Source organism: Ambystoma mexicanum, chromosome 8 (assembly GCF_040938575.1).
Source record: "Ambystoma mexicanum isolate Mex_15411 chromosome 8, UKY_AmexF1_1, whole genome shotgun sequence".
NCBI lineage: Eukaryota > Metazoa > Chordata > Amphibia > Caudata > Ambystomatidae > Ambystoma > Ambystoma mexicanum.
This window is the reverse complement of record NC_090929.1, coordinates 1,682,236,058-1,682,252,884: the sequence shown is the minus strand read 5'-3', so window position 1 is coordinate 1,682,252,884 and position 16,827 is coordinate 1,682,236,058. Positions and strand designations below refer to the sequence as shown.

The following is a 16,827-nucleotide window of genomic DNA, read 5'->3' as shown; positions in this document are numbered from 1 at the left end:
GTACATTTCACAAAGCAGGAATAAATATTTGCATATCAGTCTTTGTCCCGCCCACAATGGCAGTCCAGCACTGAAATGCCAGGCAAACCTTTGAACAAGAGTACCGAAAGCAACCTCAGATAAGCGTTTCAGCTTTGTTGGACCTCATCTGTGAGGTGGAGCTGTGCCTCTCTGAGCTCTACCACCCCTTCCCCACTTTCCCTTCATGAACACTTTCACACAGACAGCCCGCTCTGGGAGAAAACACTCACACCAGAGCGTTGTACCTGGCATGTCCCACTACTATGGTCAGGCAATTACTGGTAATCACTCAAAAACGGACTTCCATTAAACTTCCCCACACAGATAAATGGCGGTGCATGGGAGCATACTCTGAGCGTGGCAAAGTGTTACGCTCACTTGGTCTCCACAGGGGCGCCGAACGGGACTGGCAGATCTGGTGTTAAATGGTTTCACGTGTCTCCTCTGTATCCGTGCCATCACAAAGGTGCGCCTAAATGGTTAAATGAAACGTTACCCAACTGTTAGGTGGAAGACCCACACCCGCCTCCCGTGGTCTTCTGAAACCCCCGCTATGTCTCACCTTTGTTTTAAGAATGGCAGGCTCTCCGCCCTGCAACAGTATGCAGGGGTGTGTAGAGTTCTAGGATCCAGTTACTTCACTGATCCTGTCGAGTCTCAGACAACGTTGATTCAATGGGTAAGTCTTTACCATCTATATGGTTTGCCAAAGAGTTCAAATTGCCCAAGTTCCACTTCGTTGTCTTTCCCTTGTAAATTTCCCTTTGATGCGAAAGTACGTAGAACACAGAGTTGTTTTCCAAGAAAAGGTAAGTTCACACCAGCGTTCTGTGATAAGTCTTTATATGTGCTATTGCTCTTCTGTGCAACTGACCTGCTGCTCTTGTATTGCAGGTGGTGTACCTCGGACCGTGTGGTGAAGACTAGCGGGATCGCTAGTAGAAGCGGCCTTCAGGTGAGTATGACGCTGCAATGAATTGACTGTTCAAAGTGGCTTTTCCCCAATATGCGCTAACCTGATGTTTCTTCTTGCATCCGACAGGTACGGCGACTCCGGAGCGGCGGGTGAAAGATGGGAGCGGTCGAGAGATGGAGGTTCGCTGGAAAGAGCAGCTCTCAGGTAGGTATGAACGATGCGCTGGATAACGATGCTGGATCCTTGACCAGCGCGGCTAACCTGATGTCTTTTCATTCCTTTGCAGGTTGCTTGAGAAGAAACTGGACTGGCGCTGTAGCAGACTGGCCTGAAGGTAATAGACACGGTAAGCGTTACGCTGCAGGAGTGCAGAAAAATGCGAAGTGTGTTCTGTACTAAAGGCATGGTTTATATAGCCTTCAGAAAGTAGTCCCCAGGTAAAGTAGTCCCAGCAACCACACCCAAGCAAATAGTTCCCTAGGCAAGTAGTCCCTTCAGCCTGGCTCAGATTGGTCCACAGGTGCTTCACTTAGTTTGAAACTTGCCATGTTGGTGATGGCAGCATGAGCCTGGCGCCAGGACCAAGTCCAGGAGGCCCATGAGAGTCTTTGGGGCCTTAAAGGCCCTCATGGAAGTCAAAGTCCTGGGCAGGTTGGTCTGCACCTGATATGTGGTGGTATGGACCGTGACACAAGCACACAAAGGAACAGTACTTCTCCGACAGCAGCTGAACGAGGGAAGAAAGACGGCAAACCAAGAAGGGTACGCAAAGGAGATAACCTTGACCTTTTCCGCGAGAAACCGTTACTTTCCAGAACCCTTCAAATTAGAAAGCACAAGGCCAGGAAACCAGACTGAAGAATCCTGTATTGTGCGTCGGACCATCCTGCACGCCTGACCGAGTCGGGGAAGATCAGCAGCCGCCTTGGTAGCATCCTTGGCTCAAATATCAAAGCAGCGCCTGAGAGATCAACACATCCAGGGAGTTGGGGAGACCAATGCAAGACCGGTATGTGTTGAAGTCAGGGTTGCAAGCAGAACATTTATGGAGAAAAGGTCTCTAAGGTATCCAGCCAAGAAGTGGCAGAAACTAAAGTAAGAACATTGTGTGAAGTAAATCGAAGTGGTCCTCAACGTTCTCAGCAAAACCCATTGCACATTCGAAAGTCTTCGATTTTTGATATCAAGAGGAAAACTTAGAAAGTGAGAATACATGGTCTGAGCCCAAACGAGCGAGACCAATTGTGAATATTGTGCTAAAGGCGTATGAGCCCAAACGATGGAGATCCATGGTCCAAGCCTGATCGAAGGAGACCAATTGTGAACATTGTGATAAAAAGGGGTCCGAGCTTGAGGGAGGGAGACCCATGATGAACACTGGAAGCAAGAACTTATTTTTCCTTTAAAACAGTTTAGTCCTACAGCTTTTTATCTCATTTCCTATGGAACTTCGGAGCTAAAATCCACCATTTTAACCCTATATTTAAAATATTGTCTCTAGGAGATAGCTCCACACCATCCTAGCAGGGTGAGGGGTGGGTGCGTGTTGGAGCCGGGTCTAGGTCAGGCCCCATAGCATGGCTTGAGTGCACGCGATTTGGGCTATGTGTGCACCCCCAGTTAAAAAGTTTACAAGCAGCTGCCGCCACTGAGAGCTACCTTTGGTGAACTGGTAACTGCAAAGTTGGCATGTCTCAAATCCGGTGACCTGTGGAACAAGCATGCGCAATGCCAACAGTTGTGCTTTTGAGTAGGCATGGGAAAAGCACTTTTCCCACGCATTCCTGAGCTCGCTTTTATTGAGGCCGTGACTGGGGCGAAGTTCTAAATTCATCTTGCGAGATCATCCCTCTCACATAAAACCTAGAGATGATTTGTAGTCATCAGTTTTAAATGGGTGATCTAGGACTGCAAGTCCTAGAATGCAAAGCAAAAATCAGGCCTTACTTACATTTCCAGAATGGGTGGAGGTATGTTAGTATGTTTCTACATGTTCCGTCAGTATTATTGTCTGGTGCCCTTTAAAAAACAACTTTTGAGCATTAAAACATGTGCTCTTTGTTTATGCCCATAGTCTACTATTTGAGAATCTGATTATTACATTACGAAAATGTCGTATGCCGAGGTTCGGGTGCTGTAGAGTTTTGTCAGCACCGTCCATCTTATTTCCATGTGTGCCAGGGTTACTATGGAGACTACAGTCTGTGTCCCTGCGAGCCGTGAAGGGGAGAAGCGGAGTCTGGACAGAGTGTTGTAAGAAAAGGCTGCACTGGGGCAAGGTGATCAAGCTGTGGAGCCACCCTCTTTGCGAATTCAGGTGTGGCAGGAAAGAAAAAATAAATAAATAAATAAATAAATAAAATAAAACACACGCACGCACGCACCCCCCCCCCCCACCACCGCTAGTCTGTTCCAGCTGCATACAGAGCTCTATCGTCTTGATCAAAGGCTTTACTCCTGTGTACTACTTTGTGGTTGTGGAATTTTTCACATCAATATCTTTATTCTTGCCGTTTTTTGCATTCCAGATAACCATGCAATGTAATCACTAGTGGTCAACAAATGGACCTATCCCACACGGTACAATGGTTATTTCGGAGGTTAGCCATGAGGAATTCTGGTAAAATCCCACCAGAGGAACTGAGAATTTTCTCGGGGAGCTACGCGTCTTCCAAAAGCCCCGATGATGAATGTGCTTCTTGGATTAATTTTTAGCGTATACACAAAAACATACTTCACTGGGGCTGTCATTTTGGGATGTTTAATTTTCGCTTCAAAACACTTTAACACCACCAGCACAATTGTTGTAAGCTTATTGCAAAAAACTACTGCCAGACTTCTCTCGGCGGGATAGCTCAGGGGCAACTTGCTAGCCTTGGAAGCAGGACGATGCGGAACACAGGTTCGATCCCTGGGTCCGTGCTTAGAAACCTGCAGGTATTAAACGCGTCATAAATAACCAATTACAACAAATGTGTAATACGATGTAAAGCAGGCTTCATAAACATCACACAAAAGCCGAATTGCTGTTGTAACCCCCTCCGCCCCTGTATCCCAACGGGTGTAATAAAAAGGTCATAGCCTACAGCCACTTGATTTATAAGCAGTCTGCATGTCCTTCAATGAAGGCTTGTTAAAAACAAGCATTTGCAAAGCTAACAGTTTTGGCTTGAGTATAAGTATTAGGCATTCGCCAGGCACTGCTATTAGAAGCCCAGGTACTCGCACCATTTTGCACCTGCTACCATCAATGGCCAGTTAATACTACTATGGCTGAACCAGGAAAGTGACTTTCACATGCCCATTGAAAAGCCCAAACTGTTGGCATTGCCAATGCTTGTTTGGTAGTGCCTCCATGTTGGGGGGAATTCTCAGAAATGTGCTACTTCCCTTCTACCTTAGAGACCCCCAGCACTTTTGGGACTTTATTTCAATCCTGAAGAGAGTGAGACCTTTTCCCCCTCTCGCTCATGTATTTTTCTGTGATTTAAACTGTTTATATTAGTTATGGAGTCTGATCAACTCCATAGGTGGTATGTTTTTACATTGTGACACACAGCACCTTCAGTGCAGTGGCACAGGGAAGTCCTTTAGACTTCTGCTAAGGTTTAAATACCTTCTCTTGGATAACTACTCGTTACAAGAGTAGTAAAGTGAAATTGACTTTTACTTACATTTTCCTCTTTATAGACCCAGCACACACTATCTTAGACAATAGTCTAACTTCTCATGTAACATTTATATGTTACCCAGTCTACAATTATTGGTTGGTGCCAGCGGTTTACTTTTTCCTACCATTGTGTGTTTTTTACCGTGGGCTACGTTAAAAATGGCACAGTCTTCTTTTTTCGCCATTACTTTTTGGAAAGGATATTCTTGAGATTCACTCTGCGCACCAAACCAGGTTTGGTCCCTATGTTAGTTTTGTCTTTGGCGGGGTTCACTGGTAAAGCCCACCTTTAGCTCCAGCATGTCTGGCAGGGCAGGGAGAAAAGACGGTGCCCGGAAACTCCCTGTGCTTAGTCTCCTTGGTTACAAGAATGTACCAAACGGTGATTGGCCGGTTGACTGTCGGAGGACAGCCACCCTTGCTGTGTGAGTGACAGCTAGGCTAGGCTGCAAGTGAATGGGAGACACATAAAAGGCAAGGTCTTTTGCAAGGAAGGCAAAGGTGACCTCTGGACAAAGGAACCGAAGATAGACCCTGAAAGAGAAGCTTGCTGCACCTCCTGGACCATTAGTTTGCCAGTTGAAGCCCTGCTGGAGTGCTGAAGCTCCCATTTTAACATTGACTAGAGAAGCCCGGAAAGGACGACTTCTCCCCTTGGGTTGGTGGGACCAATCGACCCCGAGACGAACTCGACTGAAACCCTTCTCTCTGCTGGCTGTATTTCCTTTGCTGCTGCAGGAAAAGAGTGCCAGGGGACAGGCACACCAGAATCGAGTGCATTGTTTTTAAGCCGGACCCGAGCTCCAGAAGATCCTCCGGACTCCCTTGAAGCAGGGCTGACCAAGCCTGAGCCACCTCAACAAAGTGCTGGACCGCAGAAGCAAGGAAAGTCTACAAGGTGTCCAAGAACCACAGTAGTGCTATTAGAGAAGCTGAAACAGCGAAGTGCTGCTGATCTGAATTTTTGCCCGTTGCTGCCATTGACCTTCAAATCATAGTGCAGGAGTCCCCAGACATCCTCCCTCTCATCCCCACGACTGAGGCCCAGGAACAACAGGATCTGCAGGAACTACAACAGCAACAGAAGCCAGCTAGACCCTTTTACTTCAGACTCAAGGTACTGTGAACTAAGGGGTATTTACCTCGTGTGTGTGTAGTTTGCTTGCTCTCAGTTGAGACTTGCATTGGCTGCCCTATGCAGAGCTGCTTGCAGCTTTGCCTTTCACAAGCCACCCAGCTTGTGGCACAACAGTGATTTCATTTACAACAGAACTCTTTAACATTGTGCAAGACTTTTCTACCTTCACTGTGCAAGACTTTTCTACCTTCTACCTTCAGCTCCCCTAGACTTTGCTAAAAAAAACATTGGCTGTACTGGCTCCCAGAAGACTCTTCCAACAATCCCTCCTAAAAGTCATACATACCTTACTTGTATAGCTGGGAAAATGGTTAATCTACATTGCATTAAGGTGTTCACAAGTGCTTACCTGTTTGAGAAACTGGTTAACCTTTTCCTTTTTGCCACAACATCAGTATTGAAGTGTGAAAAGTGATATATTAATGTCCACAGTTCCCCAACTATTGAAGTCACCTCAGGGTGTAGGAAAATCGGTGTGCCCTCAGAGTGTAGGAAAATCTGTGTGCCATCCCAAAAGGGCATCTACTTACTTTATTGAACTGAAGAAGTGTTGAAGTACATTGATATTGTTGCCAATTGCTCCCTTCTAAAGAAGGCTTATTTTAAAAACGGACTGTTAAATTAATAAATATTTAATCAAGAAACCTTGAGTGTGTTATTTGAATCCTTGTCACTGTATAACTATGATGCAACCCTACAGCTCACATTGGCCTCTCCTGAGATAAGCCTGGCGGCTAGGTCACACTACCAACTTGTGTAGTACAGATTTATACCAAAGGTTGGGTTACCTTTTGCCAAGAGGACAAGGCTGGTGTAGTGTCCCACGGGGTTACTACATCCAATCTTGCCTAAGACTCCACACAAGTATTGTCTTTTTCTTGACTGCCATTTTCTGGAGTGCAGCTTGGCATGTCCTTTCTGCGCCATCCCGATTAGACACCCGACGACGTCCCTCCCCTCTGAAGTGGCAAAAGCCTTAACCCGTGTAGTCACAACACTCCCACCGTGGTTCATGTTTAGCTCTTCATGCGGGTGCAAACACATTACCCTTGCATTTGTCCATTTGTACCCATAGCCAATATGCCATATTTTGCTCATTCTTCCATTTCCTTTTATTTTCCCTTTTAAGAAAATTAGCTGGAATATGAGAGTTCTTCAAAATGGCAAACTTGGCCGCAGTTTTATTTTCACAACAGAATCACTGCACACATTTAGCGAAATTCAGACTAATTGTGGCGCTTGCTCTGTGTCCAATCCACCTGCTTCCCCCTATTCCTTTGCACCAAGTCCACAGTAGGCCCAACTCTAACCCTTTGTGCCAGAGCCGACCCTGCCCTTGCAGGTGTCCGTGGGCGGGGAGAGCGCCATTTCTTTTGGGGGGAAGCTGAACCCTTGTTACCACCAGATGCCCAAGCCGTTAGGCTCCCAAGAGGCGCTGGTCCGATAAGAGCAATGACCCTTCCGGCTTCTTCCTGGCCCATTCTGAGTCTGTCTCTTGTGCTTGGTCGCCCAAACACCGCCACACCTCTTTGTGGGTTACCGTCCACCGTGACTCCCCCCCCTTTCTCCCGTTTCCTTTTTATAGCTCCAAGAGCTTTGTACACATATTCCAGTAAAAGAGCTCCATTCCCATTGCTGACAGATATTTTAGAAAGTATTCGGGGGATTTCAAGTTGATCAGGCCATGCCTGATATGTTGGAAGCCTCTGTAGAATTTAGACATGGGGCAATTCAACTTCTTCCTTGATCTTTCAACTGCTGTGTGGTTCTCAGCTCCCCTACATTCTGGCCTGAGAATCATCTCCGACCACACGATTTCCGTCTCTCCCAGCTGCGGTGATATCTCCTGTAATGAGAGCATCATGTCCGTCAACAAGAACCCCCCCTCTACCCCCCACCCCAAGTTAGTCAAGACGATACACCCCCACCCACCCAAAGTGGATGATCAGCACCTCGGGAGTCTGCTGCTTCCCCAGCAAATTCCGTATAAGCACCTGCAGCTGTGCCCACTTCATCCCCGGCACCCCATGCCACCAGATCCGGTACTCGCCGGCCATCAGCTCCTCCTGCTGCAGTGTCCAGCTTGCCCCAGCCCTTGAAATAAACAAGTGCCCCACCACCCAAACGGAGCGCCTCTTCCTCCTATGTGAAGCTGGTAATGAAAAGGAAACGAAAGGTGGCATGTTACTTTACATTTTCTCGGGCCTGATGTACCTTTTGAAACATCCCGAAGACCACCTCCCTATTTGCTTGATTTCTTCAGCTCCTAATCCCTCGCTGCTGCAGAGGTGGCCGCCCCGATCCTGAAAGAGAGTCCCGAACTGCCCTTCGGTCAACCCCATCTTTGCTATTGCCAGATCCATCACTTTCCTGAACTGGAAGCGGATCAAGGCGGACCCATCCATATGCAACAGTAGCGATGCTCCCGGATCCGATGGCGGCCTTTGTTGCAGGAAGCTGCCCAAGGCCGCCACAGTGCAGACTAAGCTAGTCTGGATGGCCTGCAGTGTCAACGTCACCCCCTTCCCTTTCTGGTCGGTCTTTGACCTACGCACAAAAATGGTCACTTGGCTGCAAGTTGCCTGAACGTCCCTCAATCACAAGAAACCAGCCCCTTGCCTCCCCCCCCCTTGTTCTCGGGCACTAGCTTGCTCACCCTGAGGGCCCCAAAGAATGCTACTGTGAAGGCTGCTGTAAATCACACTCTCTGCATTTCTGCTGCATACTATATTCATACATTTAATTAAACCATGTAGTTTCACTACGATGGGCCGCCTATCATCAGGCTTCAGTACAGTTTGCTTGGCCCAGCCACTCATGGCCAGTGCAATGTAATGTTCCTTGGTGGGTCCCTTTCACCCCGAAGTTTGGCATAATGGGCTATTGCTGCCAAAGTTTGGCATAATGGGCTATTGCTGCCAAGTGATATGTCATCCAGGTTCTGGTTTTCCCCATCCTCCAGCATCAGCCCACAAAGTCCTGAACCGGTAACTCTCTCTGCCCTTCCGACAGTACGTCCCTTTGAAACGCTGTGAAATGTTCCCAGCAAGCCCTGTACCTTTCTGCTGTGCCTGGCGCCATGGCTGTGTCTATCAGAGAGCTCAGAACACCCCAATCCTCCCCCACCAATGTTCCATGAACGGGGACATCACCTTCCTTGCTTCTGGGCAGGTGGCTCAGAACTTCTCCCACTGCAAACGAGACAGAATCAGCAGCTGTATTTTTTACGCCGGGGATGTGCGGTGCCCTGACCTTGATGTTCAAAGCCAGTAGGCTCTTAGTGAGTTCCCCGAGTAATTTCAACACTCTTACATTGTTTGATGACCGCAGATTGATAATCTGAACCACCGCCAAATTGTCCGACCATAAAGACACCTTTCTGTTCTCCAGTTGGGCCCCCCATAGCTTAAATGCTACCACAATGGGAAACAGTTCCAGCAGCGTGATGTCCTTTGTGATTCCCTTCAGATGCCAATCTGTCAGCCATGCCCTACCACACCACCTGTCGCCCAGGATCGCCCCAAAACTGTGAGACCCCGAAGAATCCATAAACAGTTTGAACCTTTCGCTGCTGGCCCATCCCTACCTCCAAAGCAGTACCCCATTTGATTGATCCAAACATTTCTCCCACATCTGGAGGTCCTCCCTCTTTCACTCCAGATCCCAACCGGACATGTTAGGAAGCATGCTGTAGCCCCACTGTCTTTAGCTCTATACCTCTGGCAAACATTCTACCTGTGGGTATTAAAAACGAAAATCCTCTCCGGCGGGGCGGGCGTCCTACTGCAGGTGCTGGATGCTACCCGTCGTAGGATGCCTGCTTCTTATAAAGGGGTTACCCTGCCCCTTTCCATTGTTTGCCCTTCGTGGGCTTTGCTAATTTTTGGCCGTTTTGCACCTGAACCCCCCTCCCCCAGGGGGCTAGCGGGGGTGGCAGAGGTGGACCCTGCACAGGTTTCCGGGCCGCCTCCTCCATTTCGCTTTACTTTTCGTCGACAGCTTCAGAAATTGCAGTCTGTGCTGCAAGGCGATTTTCCCAAGCCTTACAAACTCCCCTTTGGAGCATACGCTTGGTCCGCTTTCAACTGATATTTTATACTCTCTCTGCATTTCTCTGTAACTGCATGGCAGCTTTAATAGTGCTCTTTCAGAAACACCTTACAGAAATACCACTTTTAACGATGAACTGTCAAGCCATTGCACACCCCGTCCCTACCAGCACTCCATCCTTCCTTTTCTTTCCTGTACGCCACCACCCAGCCTCTTCTATTGTCTTCCCAGAGGCGTTGCTAGGAGGGGTGGGTGAGGCCGAGCAGGCTATGGCCCAGGTCTTTCGTACCCCCCAATAGAAGCTCCGGGTCTAAAACCAGAAGGCTAGCTAGCCCAAACTCCCGACGATAGTGTAGCCCCAGATCTTTTCTAGAACTAGCAACACCCTGCAGACCAAGACCGGATACCCCCTGACTAGGGAGTAGTGCACTCTTTTCCAGCCAAGCCTCTAGAGCTGTAGACTACTGTGTCTACTGGGCAGTGTAAAATACCCTCAAAATAACATGCCATTTTTAATGGGCGAGATTGGGGATGTAGTTTGGGGGCTAGATCTGCTGTCGTGGGGAGCTTAGACGTACATTCCCACTTTGGAATCCTGGGAGGTGCGGACTCAGCCCTTCATTCTGGCAAGGTTGAAACATCGAGCGCGCTTGGAAATAATAACAGCTACTATTCCGGCACCTAGATGTGGGAGCGATACATCGTTAAATGCCATTTCAAAACCGGACATTAATAGAGAGTATGCATACAAACCCACCGTAGGCACGAGCTTACTTCAATATATGCTTTCACGAGGAATGTCTCCCAACATTGTACTACCATTTCACACTGGCCCATACCTGATCCACGCAAGATATACCGAAGAGCATTATGCAAGTCTCACAATCAACGTGGAAAGTAGCCAGAACGATCTGAAATGCAGGCAGTCCCAGAGCATGTAAAGCAGTCGAGCTCCTGGTGCACAGACAGGACACACGGATTACCGTGCGCATCAAATGACAGGCCCCCGCAGGGAAGCGGACAAGGCAAACAATTCAAGGATGTCTTTATCGAGTGTGTGGCCCAGCCCCCTCAGCGAGGCTGTGAGGAAGGACCCCTTTCGGAAACACAAGTCACAGGCTGCTTTTCAGCAGCGCCTCTCATTCAGGCTTGGGGACCTTAAATGACGGCTGGTTCTCTTATTTAGCTGTGGCACGACCACCCTCACCCCAACATAATAGGCAATAGGGACATGGCTCCCTCTGTTCAGAAGGAAAGAGACGAGGAAAACTAGGTGGGGCTCAGAGGGGAAGACACTCCCTGGCCCTGGGGCCGGAATCAAACACCACCTTCCCTTGAAGCTGGAGAGTGAACTTCCACACAGCCTGTGCCTTGCGTCAGCACGCACCTTCACCTTGAAGAGCAGACGTTAAAGCAGGCAAGCTGAAAGAGTTCCAATGCAGAGGAGTTTTGGGCGGAGAGAGGCAGGCATGGGTGTGAATGGCCTGAAGGATTCGCGTGGCCATTGACAGGGAATGGGTGGGCTCATAACCAAATGGGACTGTCTCTCCTCAGATGCCATTCCTGTATATCTCTCGTCATATGCCCTTCCTCCCAATGTGTACTTGAATCTGGATTTGAATGCAATAGTTTGGGCTTTATAGGTGTCGAAAGTGACACCTAATGCCCAAACGAATAGAAAGGAGACCATGAGTGACCAGTACGAAGTAAAGCCGCAGGGAAATCATTCCTGAATGTGTAGGATACTGTGGTGCTTCATGAAACAAACCAGTGAAAGGAGGCTACATGTGAGTTGTACAGGACCCCTGTCCTATTGCCCTTTGGGGGTCTGGAAGCCATGGTGTTCATGGAGCAGGGATTGCTGCCACTGCACTCTCCTTGCAAGAGTCCACCCCATAACACCCTTTTACCTACACAAGCAGAATGAGCGCAAAGATTGTAGGAGACGCTTTAGGCACGTTGACAGTTTGTAGGTTGTGGAAGGTGGACCATACTTACAGGGGTACGCCTTAAATATATTGGGGTACCCCTAATCACGCTCACACCAGATTAATAGTTCACCCCTCTAGTGAATTAAGGCCAACAGTCTATCTTGCAAGGTTAACAACTTTAATCTGTACATAGATGAGGAGGGAGGGGGGGGGGCAAAGGACTCTCTCCCCTCCCCACCCCCACTACCCCCAACAAGCATTCTGTCCTTCTGTGGCCAGCTCCTTGAGACTGATGCTAAGCAGGCGCATTATATACTGTTTGACTTGGTCACTGCATACTGGCATAGCTCATCCAAAACTGTCCTTCCCGTACAAGGGATGCTGCAGTCTTCCTGCTTGCATGGCCGGGTTTCCATTTAGGACAAAACTACTTTGCGTACTCCTACCTAGGCAAGTATACCTTGTAGCTCCCGTTAATCATCATTTGCTAGATTATAAACATTTATATATAAACACACCTTCCCCCATAATTTCCACACTTCACTCAATATCCTCATTTTATCCGGTCCAGTAATTCTGCTTAAAAACCTTGTTTTCCATAATGTTGTATGTCGTGCATTAAGCATGTACACTCCTATTCTTAGTATACATGGGCTTTTGATGGACAGGAAACCGGTGCTCAGCGACTGTGTGCTCTGCCAGAGCTAGCCGGGCCCCATCCAATACCTGTAGTTTATTTTGAGCCCTGGCTGCAATCCTTTTGACACAGAGCTCTTTACCGTGCTCTGAGAAAAACCAACTACAATTTAACAGTTTTACAAATGTATTCAGCTAAATAGTTATTTGCACTTCTATTTAAATACCAACTATTTTCATTTAGTGGCTTGTCACGCCCGTGTGTGATTATTTTTTGCACGAAAAAAGCTCTCTCAGTGCTCTAGTGCTTAGAGAAGTCTTACCCAATGGTAAAGTGCTTGGGGGGTGCAGGAAGGCGCTAGCTCCTCCTAAACAGTTGTCACTGGAAGACTGACCTACAATATTGCTCAAGTCACTCTTTCATAGGCAGGAGAGGAGTTTCAGATGGCAGTGAGCATAAAATGGAAACAATGTAGTTGTACTCTTTCATATTGAACAGCACACAGACGCCACCAATTGGCTAAAGCACTATATCAACTAACAAAAATGTGTTTATTTATAAATCTTACCAAAACAAAACTCTGCCTTTGGCCTCAGTTTGGTTGCATCACTAACCTGAAACACAAAGGATAGGTATAAGGAAATATGCTGATCACATTTCAAAGCACTCACTCAACAGGAAGACAACATGACAAACATTTAGAGAAAAAATAGTAATAAGACCAACCCAGAACCCACTCTTTCGCTCCATTTGTGGAAAATCCGTCTGCAAGCTCAGACGAAAAGCTGGCCATTCAAATGCTGCCTCATCAGGGTAAATTAAAACAAATCAATTTTTCATCTTTGGCGGACATCTTTCTTGCATGTAGGTACAGGTTCATAATGTAGTTTCTTTTGGAGTCGCGGAGTACGTTTTAGTTTGGGCTGATGGGTATCGCTGTACCGAGATCTCTCTACGGCACAAAAAATGGTATAGTATACTAGGTGGCACCCAGATGGCATTTGTGGAGAGATGCTGTTCTCTGGATACACCTCCCCTGTCAGTCCCATCATTGCTCGCATTCATTTATTCTAACAGTGCACTTAACATCAAGCTCCTATCATCCTTTGCACCATAGATTGATTTGTGGTCATAGCACATTATGTACTGCTTTCCGTTTTCTTTTAACCACCTGGGAAAACGCACCCCTGTGTTTGTCATTTTGGTATCAGGTAATATTATCTCAAGCAAAAATATTGCCGTATATATATGGTTATCGGGAACGGGCATAGGTGTTATTTTTATTGGGGGATAATATTAGGGTTTTTCGGGAGCGGGGGTTTCCTCCGCTCCTTTTGAAATAATACAAGGGTTGCGGGGGGGATCCCCCACAGGTTCCATGCCTTAATATTGCTGCAAAAATATGGCAATATTTTTGCAGGGATATTAACACATTAAACAGTCGTTTTGCTAGGAAAATCAGGTCATCTAAAAAGCTAGCTACGGTTACCTCTTTTTTATCGTTCCTGACATGCATAAAAATGGCATCTATTAATTTTCTGTTTAGCAAGAACGATGTCACTTTCATGTCAATTTGTATTTGTTATTCTGCCAATATGGTCTCTAGCCAAACATCTTGATCTATTCTAGAGCCCCACAGACATTAAGAGTGGTGTCCTTGCCAAAGGTGGTGTAAGGAAGGCATGGTATCAAAGAGACCAGCGACAACAGTTCAAGGATCTTTATCAATGGTGTGATAAACGCCTATCTAAACCTAAATCTACAGATGGCAACAAGCTACAACCATTAAATAATAACAGCCCTAATAATACAAATATTGGCAATCCTTACCGCTAAATACAAGTAGTGTGGAGCAATGTTCATGAAAAAGAAATAAGTGTTCACAAAACTATAAGTCGGGATGTTTAGGCCATTGGCATCCCTTCCTCACTTTTTCATCCCGGGACAAGGCAGTTCACTAGAGCATAGCAAACTCTTGGGCTTCTTCAGCAAGAGGACACAGTTCCATTACCAACATCAGGGCCTTCTGTGCCCAAGTCTCTTATCAAAGTCGCTTGATTCAGAGGGCCTGATGTACCAATACAACAAAAAGTTTCTTTACAAATATTCAAATTGAGCCAGACACTTGAGCCAGAGCGATTCACTCTTCACCCTGAATCCCCCCTTTTCCAGGCTCAACTTGACTCCAATGCTTTTAGAATATCTTTTCTCTGGTTAGTCACGTTTCACCCTGGATCCCGCTCAGCTGGGCTCATAACCTCTTTACACAATTAGTCTCCCTAATTACAGTTCGTATCAGTTATCGAAGACTTTTGAATGTGCACAGGGTTTAGCTTGACCTGTTGGAGGACCACTTCGATTTCACAACGCACAATTTTACACTCAGCTGGATACTTAACAGAGACCTTTGACTGAGCACCCACGTGGTACCAGAACACACTGTACATGTACCTGTCTTGGTTTCAAAAGTTCAGTCACTCTGTGGATGTTCAATTATATTCACGTCACCCATCACATACGCCTCACACTATGTTCTTTGCAGATTTCTTCATACAATGTTGCCACTTGCAACCGTGGTCCTAACACGGACCAGTTTGCTATCAGTCTCTCCAACTCACCGGCTGGGCTAACTTTATTGGTGCTGCTTTATTGTAGGAGCCAAGGACAGTACCACAGCGGCAATCGCTCCTCCCCGCCCAGGCTAGCGATGCGGGAGAGCCCCAGTTACCTTCGACACACAATGCACCTTTCTTCAGCTTTAATTCCTAGTCTTATGTTTCTTATTTTCAAGGGCTCATGAAAGTCGTGGTTTCCCTCCAAAAAGGCCATGGGCAATTCCCTCCTTGCCACCCTTTCTGGTCTTGCCGTCTTTCTCCGCATTTTAAACTGCCATCTCGGAACTGCTGCTTCCTCGTGTGTTATGCCTTCCTCAGAGTGTGCTTTCGTGCACCTCCTTGTATGGGGAAGTGTGATGAAGTCAGGTGTGTGTAATCAGTAATTGCCTGACTCTTGTGTTGGGACATGTCAGGTATACGGCTCCGGTTTTAGTCCCTTTTCTTTCACAGTGAGCTGTCCGTGAGAAAGTGTTTGTGTCGGGTAAGGGGGTTGGATTCCTAAGTATCCTACCTGGTAAGATGGGGAAAAGGTGTTACAGGGAAGGGGATACTGCATCTCACTGTCTGGTGTCCCCAATGACCCCTCATCCTAGGTGATCCACCTGCACTGGTCCACCACCAGGAACAGGATCCAAAAGCCATGGCCGTGTCCTGGCCACCTGGATGACCGATCCCCAGGGAGTAGCAGGTGCAACACCTTCTGGGTTCTCACAGTGGGAACTATAAGTAGTCAAAATAATGGGCATACGAGATGAGGAGGGAAAGACAAGGAGGAAGAACAGATAAGGGAGACCCAAATACGGTGGAAGATTAGAGACGGAGAAGAAAACAAGAGCATTGAGGAAGACGTGCATATCTGTTCAAAAACAAGATGAAGAGGCAATGAACATACATGGAGATCCCTCAGTGTGGCGCGAGTTACCTTGTCTTGAAATGGCATTGAGATCACTGATACACAGGATCACAGCAGCAAAGACACTTTTTGGAGTCCACAAATGGCAATACTTAGCAGTGTGGGCATCATCCTCCTTTTGAAACATGCGTTATGGAGCGGGAACAAAAGTGCAGCTAACATGTTCATCTCAGAATACAGCGTACAATCCAATTGTGCAGCAAAAAAACATGCAACAACATTTGGAGAGACTCTGGCAGAACTGTCAATGCACATAATTCATCTCATCACATCATCATGGACACATGCACCTGCATGGTACTAGGTACTGGCACGTTTTCAGGCCAACACAAATCTCAGCAGTGACTGCTCAAGCCACTGAGTGCAATATGCAGGTCACAGGTTCAAAATCCCAGCAAGGGGACCTCAGCCGCTCATCCTTCAGAGGTCGATAAATGTGCACCAACTTTGGTTGGGTTAATTGTATGTAAATGTAAAATTTAAAAGTGCTATATAATAACAAATCCTTATTATTGCAGTGCATCCACTCGATTATCTGTTATTCCAATGCATGAAATAGGCAGGGTACACCAAGAATAGGGGAAATCGCAGGCAGCCGTGCTCGAGACTGAAGGTGAAAAGGGATCAAAATATCCACCATCAACCACCCTTCGGTGAACAGCACTTTAAACAATGTTCAGTGCCAGTTTGGGAGGGCCGAACTTGAGACTGAATTTCTGCACATGTAAGGATGTTAAGATAGCTCAATGGGTTAAGCATTTGCATCCCATGGTCAAAGGCTCAAATCCCAAAGGGCTATTCTGCCCTTTATCCTTCAGAGGTTGATAAAACGGTAAGCAGAACACAGATTAAAGCTCTTAGGTGTAGGATTTGTATTTATTATTTTATGAATCCAGCATGAAACTATATACAAAAAATCAATTTTGCTCCATTACC

The 16,827-nt window shown here is 46.9% G+C and overlaps 1 protein-coding gene across 5 annotated transcripts in view; it reads right to left on the bottom strand.

Moving 5' to 3' along the window:
* Positions 1-16,827, bottom strand: part of PLEKHA1 (pleckstrin homology domain containing A1) — a 749,116-nt gene that overhangs the window by 433,773 nt on the left and 298,516 nt on the right. For all 5 annotated transcript variants that reach the window (XM_069611983.1, XM_069611981.1, XM_069611982.1 and 2 more), the window contains exon 4: positions 12,932-12,977. In XM_069611983.1, coding sequence (XP_069468084.1) covers positions 12,932-12,977 — 46 coding nt within the window. The remainder of the gene's footprint in view (positions 1-12,931; positions 12,978-16,827) is intronic.